Genomic DNA, 17,672 nt, shown 5'->3' on the forward strand with positions numbered 1-17,672 from the left:
CAAAGTCTGTGTGGAGCAATATCTCCAGTTTATCTAATACACCTCCACATGAAATACAGTTATTAACCTCAACAGTTAATTTACAGTTATTAACTTCAACAGTTCCAATTCTTTATTGGAATGATGTACAAAAGTCTGTTTGAATTACTAAAATCACCTTTTTTACCCTGAATTTCACTAAACTCTGTTTAAAGAGTTTAATTAGTAGCCCATTCACTAGTCAACATTAGGCTAGGAAGCCACTCCATTTAGCACTTCATTTGAGGTTTTAATATAATAGAGTGTCTCCTACAACACTGTATGATATTTAAGCATTGGCTTCTCAGTTAGTGCTGGGTGTGCTGTCCGTGCTCCAGAAGGAGTGCTCCTCCATTCCTAGCAGGGATTTCCAGCTGTCAGCAGATATTTCTCTTTGGGACTTGGCACATGTTCATCCCTCTCCACCCCTAGGCACTAGGTCGTTCATTTTGCTGCCTTTGACAGATCTGCTTGGTACCTTCCCCTCCCAAGCTCACAGTATGGAAGAGCATGCACTGATTTTGTAGTTGGATCAACTCCCCTCTTCTGACAGAGACCATGCCTTCAAACCACTTGTCACTCCAGTCTTTCTTGGATCTCCCTGGTTCTGTTTGTGTCTTCTCCTGGGCAGTGGTGGTTCTGGTGAGCTCGTGCTTGGTCCATGTGCAGGGGGTAACTGGTGGTCTGGAGGAGGGGTTGAGCTTCCTTTTCAACTCTGCTTGCCTCAGAATTTTGTAACTGTCTATATAAACCAGTCCATTTTGTATTTGTTTTCAATAGAGACCCAAATCAAATTCAACTTTCCTGCTTCCCCACCTCTCCTGTGGCAAATGTGTCCTTTCTAGCAAGATATATTTCAGATGTATTGATTGTTTCCAGGAGGATTACACCCAGAGCAATGTGTTCCTTCCAAGTGTGCTCCCTCCTGCCTGCCTGTGGCTGTGCCTTGCTGGCTCTCTCAGTCCTCAGCTCAGCCAGGCTCTGCCCTGGCCATGATGCTCTATTTTATGCCTAATCTCCTCTTTGTTTGGTTTTCTGGCTTCCTGGCCGAGATCTATTTTCTTGTTAGGACCATTTTATGTTTCTCTTGCTTCCATATGTCTTTTTTTTCTCCTAGGCTGACCTGGCCCAGTGGGGGTGGGGGGCATAGAGGGTGTTTCATGATGGATAATAATGAAAATAATGTCACATTTCCTGAAAAAAGTGAATCTTGCTCTCTTTGCAGGCTGTTCATCTGCTTCTGTCAGAAGCTGTCTTTTTCTTGCCCTAGTGATGTTGCTTCCCTGCCTTACTTTTTGAACCTTTTGAACTTCTTCTGGAACATTGCTTAAGCTATTTGGTTAATTTTTCTACTGTCATAAATAGTCATTTGAGACAAAATGACTGCTGTGGTTGTGGGTTATTTCTGTGCCCTGAGGATCACCCTGAAGTTATTTTTGTCATGCTAGCAGTAGCTAAGCTTGATTCTATCCTGATTATAGAATCTGTAGTGGTGAATTATTTCCTGTTTACATTAGTTTATGTATAGCTCTCTCATATAGCAAGGATGTTGCTCTTCAGAAAAGCTGGTCTGTTGCTGCAAGCTGTGGAACAGAGGCCAGTGGTACATGGAAGGTTCCCTGCTCAGCAGAGGGTCACTGAGGGACCAGCCTGGGACAGGAGACCTGGACCGTGTCCTGGTGCTGCTCCTGGTAACTCCCCTCAGGTCCGCTCTGTTTGCAGCTCTTAGGAATCCTGCACAAGGGAGTTGCTCACTTGCCCCAGAAGGCTGAACCATCGAAGGCAGATTTCTAAAGATTTCTAGTGCTTTCTTTTCTAGAAATTCATATTTCTCTTTGCTAATAGAGGCCAGTTCTGTGTGTGCAGGTTTTTTTCCTAATTCATGGATCCATTATTCAAATGTGCAGGCTTTTCTTTCATCTAATCATGCCAGTTATGTAGCCCTTGTAAAAGTGCTTTGAGAGGATGTGACTCACCATACAGAAAACGTATTTTTAACCTGTGGGGCTGAACAGTAATGTATCATATACTTTAAATCACTGTTGAATAAATCTTTGCTCACTGTGTTGGCAGGGTTTTTTTCATCCTCAGAGTCAATTGAGGTAAATGATGGACAGTTTAAGCAATGTACCTAATGTTTCAAGTTTTGCAGTGAATTCCTCCTTTCATATTGGATAGACAAATCAGTTCATTAGGACAAAGACTCTCCATGTTGAAGAAGAGAATTCTAACAGTGTGTATCAATACGTTTTAGATTTTTATCACTGTAGACACACGCAGTGTATTCATTAAACTGACAAAAAGAGGTCTCATTATACAGTGCTTTTATATGGGAAGTGTAGATTTCTAGGGTTGTTTTAACTAATGAATTTGTCTTGCGTGTGAAAGGACAACTGAGTATGAAATCAATTTGGACATGCCTTAAAGTGTAGTATTTCTTAGTTCTGCATTGATTAAATGGGAGCATTAATATGTTACAGATTGCAACTGTAGCAAATGCCAATTTGTTTTCTTCCTCAAGACCACATATCTCATCATCTAAGTATTGTCAATTTGCAAATTGCAGAAAAATGTAGAATTAGATTGCACTGCCTAATCCTCCTATCATTAGGGTAGTACATGTTTTGTCATGAGTAAGTTGTTTGCTGTCTAGTGAGATCAAAACTGTGCTGGGAGGCCTTGGTCAAGGGATTTTATGTAGGGCTTTGTGCACAAATTATGTGAATTTAACACCATTTGTATACTCACATTGTTGGTGGTGAAAAGCTCTTCCTGTTGAGTTTACCCAGTAACCTTCAGGATGTGGTTGGTTTGTTTGGCTGCCTTGCTGGTAGATGAGCTGGCCAGGACAGGGTTTATTTTCTGCAGTGTCTGGGAGGGGGCACGGCCAGGACCCAGGTGTTGTTCTGTCCCAGCTCATGTCAGGGCTCTTGCTTTGGAGAAGTAAGGGTGTTCCTTGCTGCAGAGAAATGTGCTGGGGAGAATGGTCCCATTGGTTTTATTGTCAAGGGCTTTCCATATAAATATTTTCTTTGATTTATACCTTTTGTTCTTAATTTTGTTGATGTTATTGTTCATTTTCTTATCTCATTGCTGTTTCCAGAAAATTATTCTTGTCTCAATCCATGGCCTTTGCCTTTTGTACTTCCACTGGGAGGGGGAGGGGAAGCAAGTGCACTGTGGTTCTAGTGGGAGCACTGAAGAAAGAAAATGAGATGACTTTTGAAGGACTATTCTGCTCCAAAGGTTTGAAAGTTCACCCCTGAACAGCTACAGGACCTTGTAAAAGTGAAAAAATACGTGAGAGCAGAAAAGCTGTGGCAGTTCCAGGGAGGCACAAAGTTATGCAACATGCTGGCCTCTGGCTGTGATTTATGACACTAAACAGCACCCTCAGGGGGAGGAGGAGGAAAGCAGAGCAGCAGGTGCTGTGGGCACTCCCAACTGCAGTGGAGCCAGAGGAACAGCCCATGCTGGAAGCAGTTGCACCTGTACAGAAAAAGAAATCCAAGACGGTCCATTTGCTTAGTGAGGGATGAAGAGGAAGCAGAACTCTCACAACAGGAGGAAGAGGCAGAGCCAGAGATAATCACCTGATCCCTATCCCCAGGTGAGCTGGGAGATGTGCAAAAAAATTTCAGCTGCCAGCTGGGAGAGCCCCTGGTGACCCAGCTGTTCCCATGCTGGAATATTGTGGCCCACAATAAGAAATCAAGGAGTGAAGCCAAGCAGTTGGGATTCCTGTCCCAGGATGTGGGATTGACCAGGGGATTAGAAAATGAAGAGAAACTCAGCCTCTGGAGTCAACTCCTGTCAAGGATGAGGGGAAGGTGTTCTCTCAAGGATGGTCTAATAGGGCAGAGAGACAAGTGGAACACCATGGAGCAAGGTATCCAGTCCCTGAGAGACTTAGCTGTGCTGGAGGTGCTCTGTAAGTATTCAAAGCAGTCCCCTATAAATCCAGATGACATCCAGTGTACACAGCCATGTGGTGGAAGTTCCTATGGAGCATGCCATCGCTGTGTGCCAACTCACTGGCAGTGAGCTCATGAAATAACAACAGTCAGTGGATAATTCGGGTATCAAATGCAAGCTAGATGAAGAAAGTTGCACCACGGTTCTGCATCACATCTGTGGAAAGATTGTCCAAGGATGTCCAACAATTTAAAGAGGACCACCAAAAATTTAAGGAAGTGTCCCATGCCCTGCCAGTACAGACCAGTCCCTGGTTTTGGGAGCAAGTGCTCCTCTGCTTGAGAGAGAGGGGACACACCATGAGGTAATCTGTGGTTTTGCCTGTGTGATCACAGAGAGGACGTGAGGAGGTGGGATGGAAACCCCATCCCTGCCCTGGGAGCACAGGTATGTGAATTAAAAGGAGGAACAACCACCACAGGAAATTAGTCAAGGATAAAAGCAGCTCCAGTTTCCAGTGGGCAAGTCCTCAGACAGAAGGGCTGATGTTACTTTTTATCAATTGGCTCTGAAGCACAGCTTCTCTGGCACCCCGAGTGCCAGTGCTGGGCTGGATGTTCAGAAGAGAAGTGCCTTCCACACATCCTGGCCCTGATGCCATGGAGATGGCTCTGAATAGGAATAGGAAACTCCAATTGCCCAGGGATCTGGAAAGTTACCAGGAACTGGCCTGAAGGTGAAAATTTCAGGTTGCCATCATCAGAGGAGGAGAAGGTGATGTGCTGAGGAGGCCCCACCATGTAACCAGCTACCAGAAAAGGAACAGCAATGTGCTCTCTGCATGCTGTACCACAGAGATAACTGGAAATGGAAAGCTGCTGCATGGAGTCCTACACAATGAGCCACAAGGTGGATCAAGTCAGGTTGCAGAGCTGAAAGCCTCCAGGTGGCCTTGGATATCTCTGAAAGAGAGAAATGGCCAACACTCCCTTTACACTGGCTCGTGGGTGGTGGCAAATGCCCTGTGGGGGTGGCTGGGCTGGTGGGCAAAGAGCAGCTGGCAGCACAGAGGGGAAACCCATCAGGGCGGCTGAACTGGGGCAGAACATCAGTGCCTGGGTAGAGACCGTGGCTGCCAAAGTCCTGCCTCTAGGGCTACTGAAGGACATCACAGCAGCAGACAGCTGGATTGGGCTGCCAGATTAAAGGGTCTCAGGTGGATCTGGACTGGCAACACAAGGCTGAGTTATTTCTGGCTTGGTGGGCCCATGACACCTCAGGTCATCAGGGAAAAGATGCAATGTCCAGATGGGTTTGTGATCAAGGGGTGGCTTTAACCGTGGGCTCCATTTCCCAGGTTATCCGTGACTGAAACATGCACTGCAGCCAAGCAGGGCCAAAGGAGGAAAGCTCTGTGGTGTGAGGGACCATGGTGGAAATGTAAATAAGGGGAGGCCTGGCAAACTGGTGACATTGTGCTCCTGCCAGACCCACCAAGGCAAGCTGTGCGTGCTGTCAGTGGGGGGAACAACCCCTGGGTGGCTGGAGATTCATCCTTTGCCTCACGCCACTGCCTGAGGCACAGTCCTGGACAAACAAGTCCTGTGGTGACATGGCACCCCAGAAAGAGCGGAGTCAGGCAGTGGGACTCATTTCTGAAATGGACTCATGGACACCTTGGCCAGAGAGCCCAGGACTGGGTGGGTGTCTCATATTCCCTGTCACAGACCTGCCTCGGGGAAAGTCGAGCGCTGCAATGGACTGTTCAAAACCACACTGAGAGCAGTGGGTGTGGGACCTTTGGACATTGGGATCCACGTTTAGCAGAGGCCACCTGGTTAGCTTTCACTAGAGGCTCTGCCAGTGGAGCTGGCCCTGGTCAGTCAGAAGCTCCAGGTACCTTAGCAGGGGATAAAGTCCCCGTGATGCGTATGAGAAATGTGTCAGGGAAGGCAGTGTGGGTTTGTCCTGCCTCAGGCAAAGGCAAACCCATGCGTGGGACTGCTTTTGCTCCAGGACCTGGGTGCACTTGGTGGGTGATGAAGAGGGATTTGATTTTTGGGTGAGAACATTCAACATTTGTAATGTTGAATTGTATAATGTTGGTTGCTGAATGACACTGTCACTGTGTGCCATTGCTACCACAGACAGTGAGCATGGATTGCTCAGGTACCAGTTGTGAGCTCCTGGTGCAGCAGCCAGCAGACAGCACACCAGCTCTCCTGACCTGGGTGACATCTAGGATAGATAGAACACACAGCCATGGACCCAGATCTTGTTTGTACCCCTTCATGTCATTCCGGGGGCCAGGAGGAAGGGACCCTCTTGCTTTGGAAGAGTGTTCCTTCCAGTTGAGAAACACTTTGGGCAGAACAGTCTGGTGTTTTGTTTATTGTTGGGGTTTTTTCCATTTTTTTCCATGTAAATTGTTTTTTTGTCTTACGCCTTTTGTTATTAATATTGTTGCTGTTACTGTATGTTTTCTTATCTCATTGCTGTTTCCAGCAAACTTGTCTTATCTCAACCCATGATCTTTGCACTTTGTGCTTCCAGTTGGAGGGAAAGGGGGCAAATGAGTGGCAGTGATGCTGTGGTTTTGCTGAGAGCACTAAATTGGACAGTACTATCCCTAAACCACCCCAGTAAGAGAGAAGTGTGATTTGAGTCGTCAGCCTTAAAAGTCTCACAGTTACAAACAGGCAGCCTTGTGGCTGCTCACACAGGACCCACAGCTGCCATGAGGTAGGTGGAGCTGAGACAGTTCTGTCATCAATCTTTGGCTTCCTTGAGAAAGTGGCCTACAATATATTCTCTTGCACATATGGGGTGATGCTGTTTCTAAGAGGTCTAACATCTTGTTTTCTGTTGGCATTACATCAGAAAGTCTGTCTTTCAGGTGAGAGAACTTCTGCTCAGATGATGACCTCCTGGCTCTTCTCTGCCCACCAGCACCCTCCTGATTCAGTCCTGCTGCCTCTCTGTGTGTTTAATGAGCTTCCCCAGTTGACAGCAGACCAGAATTTTAAGGAACTGTCACACAGTAGGCATAGTAGGTGGTCCCAGCCAGCAAGACTTGGATTTCTGGCAGCCCAAAGACAGTTCAAGAAGAGCCTGATGCCTTGTGAAGGCTGACCTAGAACAGAGGGTAGATGGAGCTAAAGAATAAAGTAGGGATTTATTAGAAGGCCTCCATGGATCCACCTTGGGCAGCACAAGAGCCCAGCCAGGGCTGCACCCAAGATGAACCAAAATGGTCCCAAAATGCACGAGCGCTCACGGGGTCTGTCACTTTGATCAGTTCTGCTTCATTTGCATATTGGAGTTCATTGTCCAGTTCCAGCTTTAGCCCATGCAGTCCCATCCTTGTTTTTCTCTCTTCAGGCCACACTGTTTGTGTTCTTGGGCTGAGATTTGGATCATTTGTCCTTGGTGCCCAGCTAGAGCAGGAATTGTTTTGTCTCCCTGCTCTGTGCAGAGAGCTCACCATCCCCTAATGTGAACCTCACAATTTTACACTAAAGCAGCACAGAATCTGAAAAATATAAGAGCTAAAACCTGAGGCTTGACCAGGAAAGATAAAATCCAGGGACTGTAGCTGAAATGGCTGTTCTAAAAGAGTGAGCTGCTGTTAGTCCACACCAGTGTGCAATTTTCCCCTCTTTTCTGAATGCTTGGGTGAGACAGTCTTCTTTTATGAGATTCATATTTGGCTCATTTAATTTGCTTTTGATTTCATCCATTTGTGTTTGTGGTTAAAGGGATCAATTCAGTATTTTGAGATGTGGATTTTCAGAGTCAAAGTCAGCTGCCTTCTGTAACTGCCCTTCCCTGCGCTTTATTTTCTTTTGTTACTTCACAATAGCCATAGTTTACTCCTGTTTGCATGGAGCTGGTGTTGGACACTCCAGTGCTGCACTGTCTCCTTACATTTGCCTTCATTGATCAGTTTTCTGTCTGATGTACTGATGACATTACTGAAAGGTTTTGTGTCTCTTGTTACAGCTGCAGCATAATTCTGTGTCTTGGTGTTCTGTGGTGGTGTCAGCTGGTGTATTCTCCAGCCACACATGCAGCTCAGGCTTTTGGGTTCTTAGAATCTTCATGGATTGATTTTACTATGTCATTCATATATTTTCTTCTGTATAAATTTGTATTTTACTGTATTTTACTTCCATTGTCGACTTAGTTCTGCATTGGTCTATGTAAGTGATAATTTTTGAGATGGTGATGACTAAATTGAAAACATGCCATTTTGATACTTTCTTGTTTCCAAATGACCAATTTTATTATATAATGATGCACTGTTCTGAGACTGCTGGGTGGCTTTTTGTCTTGAATTTACAGTGATTTCCCATTAAAACCCTTAATATTGAATGCCATACAGCTTGTCCTTATTGAATGTTATAGTAAGTTTTTGGTTTGTGTCTTGGCATAGGAATACAGAGGAACTAGCCTTCTCCTTATTAGGGTTTTATAAGTTTATGAGCATCTGTCTCTGAAAAAGAGAAACAAAGGGGTTTTTTTCTGTTTTCTCAGGACACAGGAAGACCCTTACACAATTAAAAGTGACTTCTAAGTAATTTTTTTAATTGAATTTATGCTTTCATTGGTCCCTTCTGAGGTATAAAGAATGGTTAATAACCTGGAATAGATTTAATTTTTTCCTTCAAAAACGTGGGAAAATGAACTGTTGCCTCATAACATTCTTTTGAAGAACTGTTGGGAGCTTGTAGCATTTTAATTCTCTTAAATACCCTAACTGGAGAGCCAACAGTCCTGAGCAGACAAAAATATCCTTGATGCAGAACACTCCTTAGGCATTTAAATTGTAAGCAAAAAAAACCCCTTTAACAATGCTTGAAAATCCATTTGTGTTCCACCTAATTACTCAGCTGCTTGCTTTATTTGCCACTGTAGTGTTATTGTTCAGAGAGCCTCAAAATCATTCCAAGAATACATGAATTGCTCATGTAGAAAATAAACAGAAAAATAGTGACGTGTCAGAGGCCAAGGCGAGTTGGGAGCTTCTGCTTTGCCCCTTCTGCAGATTGGAAAAGACATAGAGAGGTATTTTCCTTTTCACCATCCTCTAAAGCAAGCTTGTTTATCGCATGGCCACCTTCTGTGCACTCAGAAGTCGGAAGGCATGAAACAAAGGATGAAATCTGCAATTTGCTGGGTTTAATTTCATTGAAGGGTGTTTGAGGAACAAAGTAAAAATCACAGAATAATTTGGAATGAATGCCTGGAGGTCAGTCTGATCCACCCCACAGTCACAGCAGTGAACTGGTAACCTAGCATTTTATTGTTGCCAAAAGAAATGTGATGAGCATGTCTCAAACACTGGCTTCTGCACATTCTTAAAAGAATGTATGTGGTTTAGTCTCATGTATTTCAAAATTGAATGCATTCTTCTCACTGGGTGCTCTGTTGAATTCCCATACAATACTTGCTTTCACTTTACTTTCTCAGAGAAGACATGGTTAAAAAAAAAGAGTATGTGGTCTCTGCTGTTGTGGCTGACTGCTTTTTAATATTAGTGTCTTTGGTTTTTTTTTTTAGATTTAATGTCAACAACAAAATTCTTCATCCTGAAATTGCAGAATGGTGAGTAACATAAAATCTTCCTTTTGAGTAGTGTTGAACATGCTTATACTGTACCATTGTTTCAGAGAGCTTCCCTCAGCTGAAGCCTCCTACTTAACCACAGGAGTTTTAATTTTAAATTGATTTCATGTTATGCACGGGAAATAATGGACAAACTTAATAATAGGGCAAGGTGACAGCATTGAAAACTAAAGAATTTATGTAACACTGCTTAAACATTTTATCTGGATACACGTTACTCTAGGATGTGTTAGGGTTTAAGTCACATTCCTGTAAATATGAATTTGTATGAATGGGAAAAGAACTGAGGATAGTTTATGTTCTAGCAACAGAAAGCGAACATAGATCAAAACTCTGTCTAAACAGGTAGTATTTAATTAGCTGTTATTTCTTCTCCAGGATTTTAACAGCCTTAATTTTGTTGAATTATTATTCATATAACTGTACTTTGTAATTCTTGGGGAATTCTGCTGTAGCCTATCTGAAACAAACAAACTAGATGTGTGACTAAGTGCAAAGCTACTCCATTTTACTAGTTTTCCTCTTTCGGTCAACATTGCTGACTTTGTCCACATGGATTGCTCCATAACTAAGGTTCTCTAGTTTTCCATTTAGAAAATTACTGAAGAAACACAGTAGTGCATGAAAGACCATAGTAGTGGATTTTTATTAATGAATTAGGTTTTTATCCAAGCTTTTGTGTGAATTAATCTAGAAATGAGGAAGCAAATCCTTAGTTAAGACAGATAAGCTTAAAATACAAAACACAGGTGCACCCTCTGGCTCCCACTGTTGCAGTGTATTGTCCTGCATGCTACTGCATATTATGCTTTTAATGCTTGTTTTCAGCACATATGCTGAGAACCATCTTCTGCTGTCTCCATCTACAGCTAGTTGCCAGCTTGAAAACTGTGGAGATGTTATTTGAACAGCAGTGATTTCACAACAGTTAGAATTGTTAAAAGGTCACATATCTGTTGTGGCAGATATTTTTCATTGCTTGGCAGGACATAGAGCTGCAGAAGGGGAGTGGGAAGTGGGGAGGCTTTGTGTAGACATTGTTCCATCCCTGAGTCATGGGGGGGCCTGGAGCTGTGGTAGTGGATGCTCCTGCTGATGAGTGTCAGGGGGACTGATCTTTAGATGCTGCCTATTCTGTCCTTGTAGAATTTGTGCCATTCCTTTTCCTAAACAGAGAAGTTATGTTATGGGCTTGATTTCTGAATTTAAGAGGGGTGAGGAGGAGGACTTGGAGAGGGCCTGTCTGACTTCCAAGGTTTGCACTGAAGACACAGCGGGACAACAGGGACAGAGATGGCAATTTTAGCTGCAGAAGGCTTTGGAGTAGGGCTACAGGCTGCATTCCAAGGTAGCTTTCTGGTTGTTTCCATCCACCTTACCAAGGTGTCATAAGCTTTTCCCCTTTGTGGTTTTAATTAAAGGGTGATTAAAACTTCTTTAGGACGCTCAGGTAAGGACAAACATAAGGTCAGTGCCCTGGAGGCTGTGCTGAGAGAGGTGGAGCATTGAGGCAGTGAAAAGGCAGCACCTGGAGCTGGGGTGGAAGGAATCATCTCTTCAGTGAATTGTGAGTGGCAGCCTGGAATTCTGATTCAGTTCTTCCTGCAGCCTGACTGAAGAGGGATGCTTGGCATGCACCTTCCCTACACCTGGCTTTCAAGGAAAGAGAATTCTAAGTAAAGAGAAAGTCCAGATTTGTATTCAGAGATGTTTTAAAAGGTTTTACTGAGTTTGGTGGCTTTCATTTTAAGTCAAAAGCATGTTAAAGATGGTTGTTAGGATTTAAGTGTCTGGTGAAATTAACATGTGAATGTCAGGTCATGTATATTAAAGCTTAAGAAAGTAGAAATCTCCTTGGAATGTCAAGTTACCAGCTAAGAAAGTTTGTTTGGAAAGCAGTATTTTTAAAGTTAAGAACATTTTTCTTTTAGGAAGATGAATTCTTGTGGATTATATTCTGGGGTAGGAAATTGCATCCTTTGAATCATCTCCTTGCAGGGATGCATTTCATTTCAGATTTGGCAAGCTCTGAACTACTGTGTTTTACATGGTACTTGTCAGAAAAACTTTGCTCTATGCCATGCTGTCAAACTGCCAGCTAGAGATGAAATGGCTGAGCTTTCTGAACCAGCCAGGGGGAACTGGGAGCTACAAAAGGCAACTCTAGTATTATGCAGTCTTCTAATAAAATGCACAAAAATGACAAGAGGCAAAGTGTTGGTGGTTAAGGATCTGTTGCCTCTCTTGCTTACTTTTTCAAGATCTCATCATTTTCTGACTTGGTATGGAACTTAAAGATAAAACTGAATAATTCAGTCTTACACTGGATTTCAGCAGTTTGCAGATGGTGTTAATTTTTTTTTTCATTTAATTGAGTGGGTGTATTTCCAAACAAATTTTAAAACTTTCATTTTAAATTTAAAGGCTTCCACTTCAAATTTCATAGTGAATGGATATCCTAAGTATTGAGTCCTGTGTTTTGAAAAGAAAATGCCATCTAACAGAAGAAAGAACTCAAATTTGTCTAAATTATCTCCTTAGCAATCAGGAGGTTTTTTGACACCAACACTTAGCCAAATGGCCTTTTGTTCCTGTAATTTGCCAGTGTCTATCATAATCGTGTTGTTGCTAGAAGTAAACATTTAGTAATTTGCAGCTTTGTGCCTGTATATACTGTATATTCCTGTAAACCCTGAAAATGGGCTTTGATAATTTTATATGGAAGATTTCATGTTCTGGTTTTTGCATTATTTTGATGGAAAGGTATCATTATTTCTTCGTGAAAACTGATTTGTATGTTAATATCTTTAAACTGTGCGTTTGCTTTTTGTGCTTTCAGAGGTTTTTCTATCTATGCTGTAAACCTCTTAACATTTTTTGAACTCCTGTCTTTGGTGTTCATGCACCTGTCTTTCAGAATTGCACTGTGATGCCTCTCCTTTGCATATGTGCATTGCTGTGTTTGCTGGCTTTGATGCTAATTCAGTTAGCAAGTTTTTATGCAATGCAGAAGAGCATAAATGTATCAACTGTGATAGAGAAATTTCTATAAATAAAACGTGGAAAGGAACAGCAGAGGTGAGAAAGGGTAAAAATAAGGCAAGCCTGTGAAGTCTGCCCACGTGGGCATCATCCGTATGTGTTAGGTGGTCTGTAAATCTAATATTTCCAGAAGGAAAAGGAGGAGTGGACATTCCCAGGTGTTTTCCATGTGTGTCACAGAAAGGAGACATTGAGGTTGCACACATGTACCAAAAAAGCAGCAAAACAAGCAGCTGATCAAACACTGATCTGATAACTGGAAACAGATACTTCTTGCAGCATTGTCAGAGCTGCAGAATGCACATAGAGAACCAATTTATGTACCTTTGAGGAGAGCACTGGTTTAGGAAAATACAGTTGAGTTATGTGAGTTTCAGCCTCATAATCGCCTCAAATTCTATATGCTCTTCATCACTTGATTAGGTCATGCATATAATTTGTTATCCAGACATTTAAAATGCCCAAATGAACTTTCTGGATTGAAATAATACCTGTTTATATTAAAGTTTCTCTGTCCTGCTGGATGACTGACATGGGTGAAAAGACCAGCTGCTCATATGACTAAGTGAAAATAAAAGTAGAAAATGTGTGTAAAAGGAGAATGAGGAAAAAGAAATGGTTTTACACTGGCAAAATGAAGGAGAAAAAAGGTGAAAGTTATAGGTCAGTCCTGACACTCAGAGACTTGTGCTTTTATTTCAACTAGATTGCACTAGGCCCCCCTGCTAATCTGAGGAGTGCCTTACATGTGGAATCTGTACATCGTGGCAATTTGCATTAGCTGGAGCCTGGAAATTATTTGTTCCCATTAAAATATTAATGCATTTATGCAGAGGCTGTAACTGGTCTAAGAGCTGTTTTCAATAGAATGTTAAGGTTCCCATTCATGAAAAAAGGTGGGATTTTCTTCCTATCCTTATTTTGGAAGTGGGGGAAGACATCATGAGAACTGTGGACACTCATCATAAGATTGCCCTGAAGTGCCAACCCCTGCTGTAAACCTGGCTTGGGAGGGTGCTGCCTTTTGCCCTGTCCAAACAGTGAGATGGTGCTGAAATCCAGGCTTTTCTACTGGCCAGACGTGATGTGGGAGCTCCCTCAGCAGTACCACTGTAGCCCAGGAGCCCAGTGTCTGGTGTAGGGTAAAGCTGATCCTATTCCCTGCACAATCCTCCCTCTCCTTCCTTCTCTCCTTCACTCCTTGGGTAGTGGCTTTTGTTGGTCTCAGAATGGCTGAATATTTTCTGTGAAGTATTTCAGTGCTTGACCTTGTGTAAATGAAGGAGCTGCATTGCATAAATAGTCAGTCTGAGGCTGAGCACGAATTTCTATTTTCAAACAGATACCTGAGAAGTTGTGGTCTAATACAAATACATTGATCCTGAAGCTTATGCCCAAGCCAAGGGAAATGGTTTCTAACACTGTTTACAGGCACTTGCTGTGGAGCAGTTAGTAACTTTTATTACCAGCAGATTGCAACAAAAAGATTAGATAACTGAATCATGGAACAACCTATTTTTCGGGCAATTGCAGATCATGGATATGTACTGTATACTGAAGGTAATATAAAGGCACATCAAACAAGTATTAAATTACCCTGCTAGCACATGCAGTCTTCCAAGGAATAGGATTAAAAAAAAAAATTTAAAAATCTATAAGCCTTTGCTGCTGCCTCATTCTAACTGAAATATATTTGAGCCGCTCTTTTTTATGTCTTGGCTGAAAGACAAGCAGTGGAAGTTTGTTTTCTCACTCACAGTCAGCAGATTTTACCATCCCAGTGTAATTTTTTCACTTAGGTGTGCATTTTTGAAACCTCGTACTTCTCATTCTCAATTGCGTAGTGATTATTTTGTGTCATCTTCCATTTGACTAAGAAAGTCAATCCACTCCCCTGTACAGTGTTTCTATTTGTAAAAGCATTCTGATCAATATCAGGATTTTACAGAGGTACCTTTACTCTTGCCAGAGGAGTTGTGTTTGAAGGGAGTGGCTGTGCTGTAGTAATGCACTGTCTGTGGGAAATGCAGTAATCTCACATCAGAGGCACTGATGGCTGAGAAACCTGTTTCTGGACTCATTAAAACAAACTACAGAGCACAAATACAGTAAATAGTTTTCTACAGCAGTGTGAGGAAGAGCATGTAACAATAAAAAGAGGGCAGTTTCAAAGTATAACAGTTATGGTTCTTTGTAACTGCTGCAAACCCTGGAGTGCAGCTCGAAAACATGATTGAAAAATTCTCATGCAATTCAATAGATGTAGTTCTATACTTTGTAAACAGTAAGGATGTACTTCACAGCTGCCTTTGAGATGGGCATGAAAAATACCAGGAATTCAGTTTGTGTAACAGTGAAAGGACTATGTGGTGTTTAATAGAGGTTATGGAACTGTGTGTGCTTTACTGTGCATGTCACACTCAATAGCTGCTTTCATTTGAAGCACATGATAGAAATGCATGTAGAGAAGAGTTAAACGATGCATTTTTGACATGAGTTCAGAAGAGAGTATCAAGGCTTATAAACATACATGAATTCAGGATCTCATAAGGCAGAAAGAGTAGGATGGGGGTTTTAGGGCATTGGTTTGTTTGGGGTTTTATGGTTTTTATCTTCCTTCAGAAGCATGTGAAAGAGTGAAAATCATGGCTGTAATTACTGCTGCTGTGGTCTCTGAATTCATGGTTTGGGTTTTTGAGTACCAAACAAAAATAGCATTTTTCACACCACCACTTGCTCACCTTTTGAGGTTTTGCAAATAGGTGGGAGTTGGGATTGTGCTGAACAGAAATTTCAGAGCTCTGGGAATTTAAATATGTAAAATACTTTCAAATTGTGTTTAAAAGGAAATCGAGCATGCTTGTAGAAATGTTCCATTTGAAGTAGTGTTAGAGTTATGACAACTGCAGAATTGCATTGGTTTTGTTCCTAATACATTGCAGAAGATTTGAAAAAATGTTGGTTGAACCACTTGTTTATAAGTATTAAATAGGGCAGGCTGATATTTGAAATTCTTGTGACTTGCCTTTGTAAGATTGTTTTGCTAATGCTGAATCAGTGCCAACAAAACTTTGCTGTCATGAATACTGTAATAGCTGTTTGCTCTTGAGGTGTACTTGATCTAATCTTATTATAGGTGATGCATATTATTTTCAGGGTTTTTTCATTTTGCATTCTTTAGCTGTGAGGTTGCAGTCTGACATGCTATCTGTTGTTCTTCTCTTTAAGTCGTGTCATTAAGACAGACATGGAGTTGGAAGTTCTGCGCTACACCAATAAAATCTCCAGTGAAGCTCATAAAGAGGTAATGGATCCTTTACTGTTAATAATTTTTGCTCTTAGTCTAGCAGTGGTACTCAGAAAATGTCCCCAGCAACCCAGAATTGCTTAGTAATAAAATAATGGAAAGGCTGGATAGAAATAAGAGGATAATATCCCTCCTATTACAGCCCAGTAATGTACCTTGCATTGTCCTTGAACTCACTGGTGCGTTTGTGATGTGTGAGAAATGAAGTGTGGGTTTGGGTAAAAGCTCACCTCAGCAGAAGGTGACCTGCTTGCAGTCTGTTCTGTGTGCACAAATACCTGTATAATGATGGAGAAATAAAAGATCAAGATTATTCAGGCCCGTGTGCAGCTCTGAAAAGCTTTATTAGCAGGTAACTGTTCCCAGATCCTGATGGACCGGGAAAGTCTTTCTATGCAGAGTGTAGGACAGGGAAAGGATTCCTCAGGGTGCTCCTGAGAGCTGGGTGAGTCCCTGGGGCAGTGCTGAGCCCTGCTGCTCTGTTACCACACCAGTGTGGCAAGGACAAGTCCAGGCTCTCAGCAAGGCTACTCAGGTTGAACCTGGCACTACAGCAGGGGAGCTGCACCCCTCTCCTGGTGGAGATGACAAAACCAGCTTGGGTGTCAGTCCTGTACTCCATACAGATCTGCCCGTGAGTTCTGGGAGTGGTGATGACCAGGGGGAGCTCAGGTAAAACCAGCTGATGAGGTTACTCACTCAGCTGTTGTCTTGGCTCCTGCTCCTCAGATATCCAAACTGTGAAGGGTAAGAATGTGCTAAAATAAATATTGTAAAATTGAAAACTCAAAGGGTAGTAATTTTGCATTCATATTCCTTGGTTTTTCATTATTCTTGAATAATCACATCTGAGAATATTTTTTTCTGTAGAGCAGCTGCTTAGAACTTCTGTAATACAGAAACAGACAAAGTAATAAAACTTTCTTAGCAAATCTGAGAGCAAGGATCAGATTTATGACTTGTAAACTGGTGTTAACTCTAGTAGTTTTCTGTTGATTCAGATTTCAAAGCATAAAAGAGACTCTCCCATGTAGGATAATCCAGTTCATAGCTTTGTTTTGCCTAAGTAGAACAAAAGGCCTTGCTGCCATGTTCACCACAGCTTTCACAATTGAACACTGGTATTTTGATGCGCTGCACTTCATTGGGATATAGTAGTTTGGCAATTAAACTTGCTTTATTACTGGAGACTGCAGGCATTTTAAAAGATTTAAGTGTTTGATTCCAGTGTAGTTTTAAAATGCATGTGCTGATGTAAATTTAAATGAACTACAGATGATATTTTTGTAATATAGGTTTCTCTGGAGACAGTCATAAGTCATAAATTTATAAATATGAGATTTCCTCCTGCTATGATGGTCCCATGCTAATATGTATCTTACAGGTAATGAAGGCTGTAAAAGTTGGAATGAAAGAATATGAGATGGAGAGGTAAGAGTTCCTACACTAATTATAATAAAAAAGATAATATCTCTGTACCGGGGGAGAAAAACAATAGCTGAGACAATGCAGTAGCATGGATTCAGTTGAGACTGAGAGTTCATTGATGTTTGAAGGCCATTGTAAATATTATTTTGTTATTTTGAGGCAGTACTTCATCTGTTTCAAACATGCATTTGATGAGGAGTGATTATTTTTTGGTTAAGTGTAGCATGTCTCTCTTCCTGGAGTTACAGTAATTTACAGAAGCTTGATGAAATAGCTGTTTTCATTGTTTGAAGCCATCCACTAAAACTGTGTTTATGGTTAAACATTGCCTTTA

At 41.9% G+C, this 17,672-nt stretch overlaps 1 protein-coding gene across 2 annotated transcripts in view; it reads left to right on the top strand.

Annotated features, from left to right (window-relative positions):
• The window catches only part of PEPD (peptidase D), a 151,168-nt gene that overhangs the window by 28,264 nt on the left and 105,232 nt on the right, over positions 1-17,672 (top strand). For both annotated transcript variants that reach the window (XM_038147846.1, XM_038147845.1), the window contains 3 exons: positions 9,496-9,540; positions 15,832-15,907; positions 17,295-17,341. In XM_038147846.1, coding sequence (XP_038003774.1) covers positions 9,496-9,540; positions 15,832-15,907; positions 17,295-17,341 — 168 coding nt within the window. The remainder of the gene's footprint in view (positions 1-9,495; positions 9,541-15,831; positions 15,908-17,294; positions 17,342-17,672) is intronic.

The sequence above is a fragment of the Motacilla alba genome, chromosome 11, assembly GCF_015832195.1.
Source record: "Motacilla alba alba isolate MOTALB_02 chromosome 11, Motacilla_alba_V1.0_pri, whole genome shotgun sequence".
Lineage (NCBI taxonomy): Eukaryota > Metazoa > Chordata > Aves > Passeriformes > Motacillidae > Motacilla > Motacilla alba.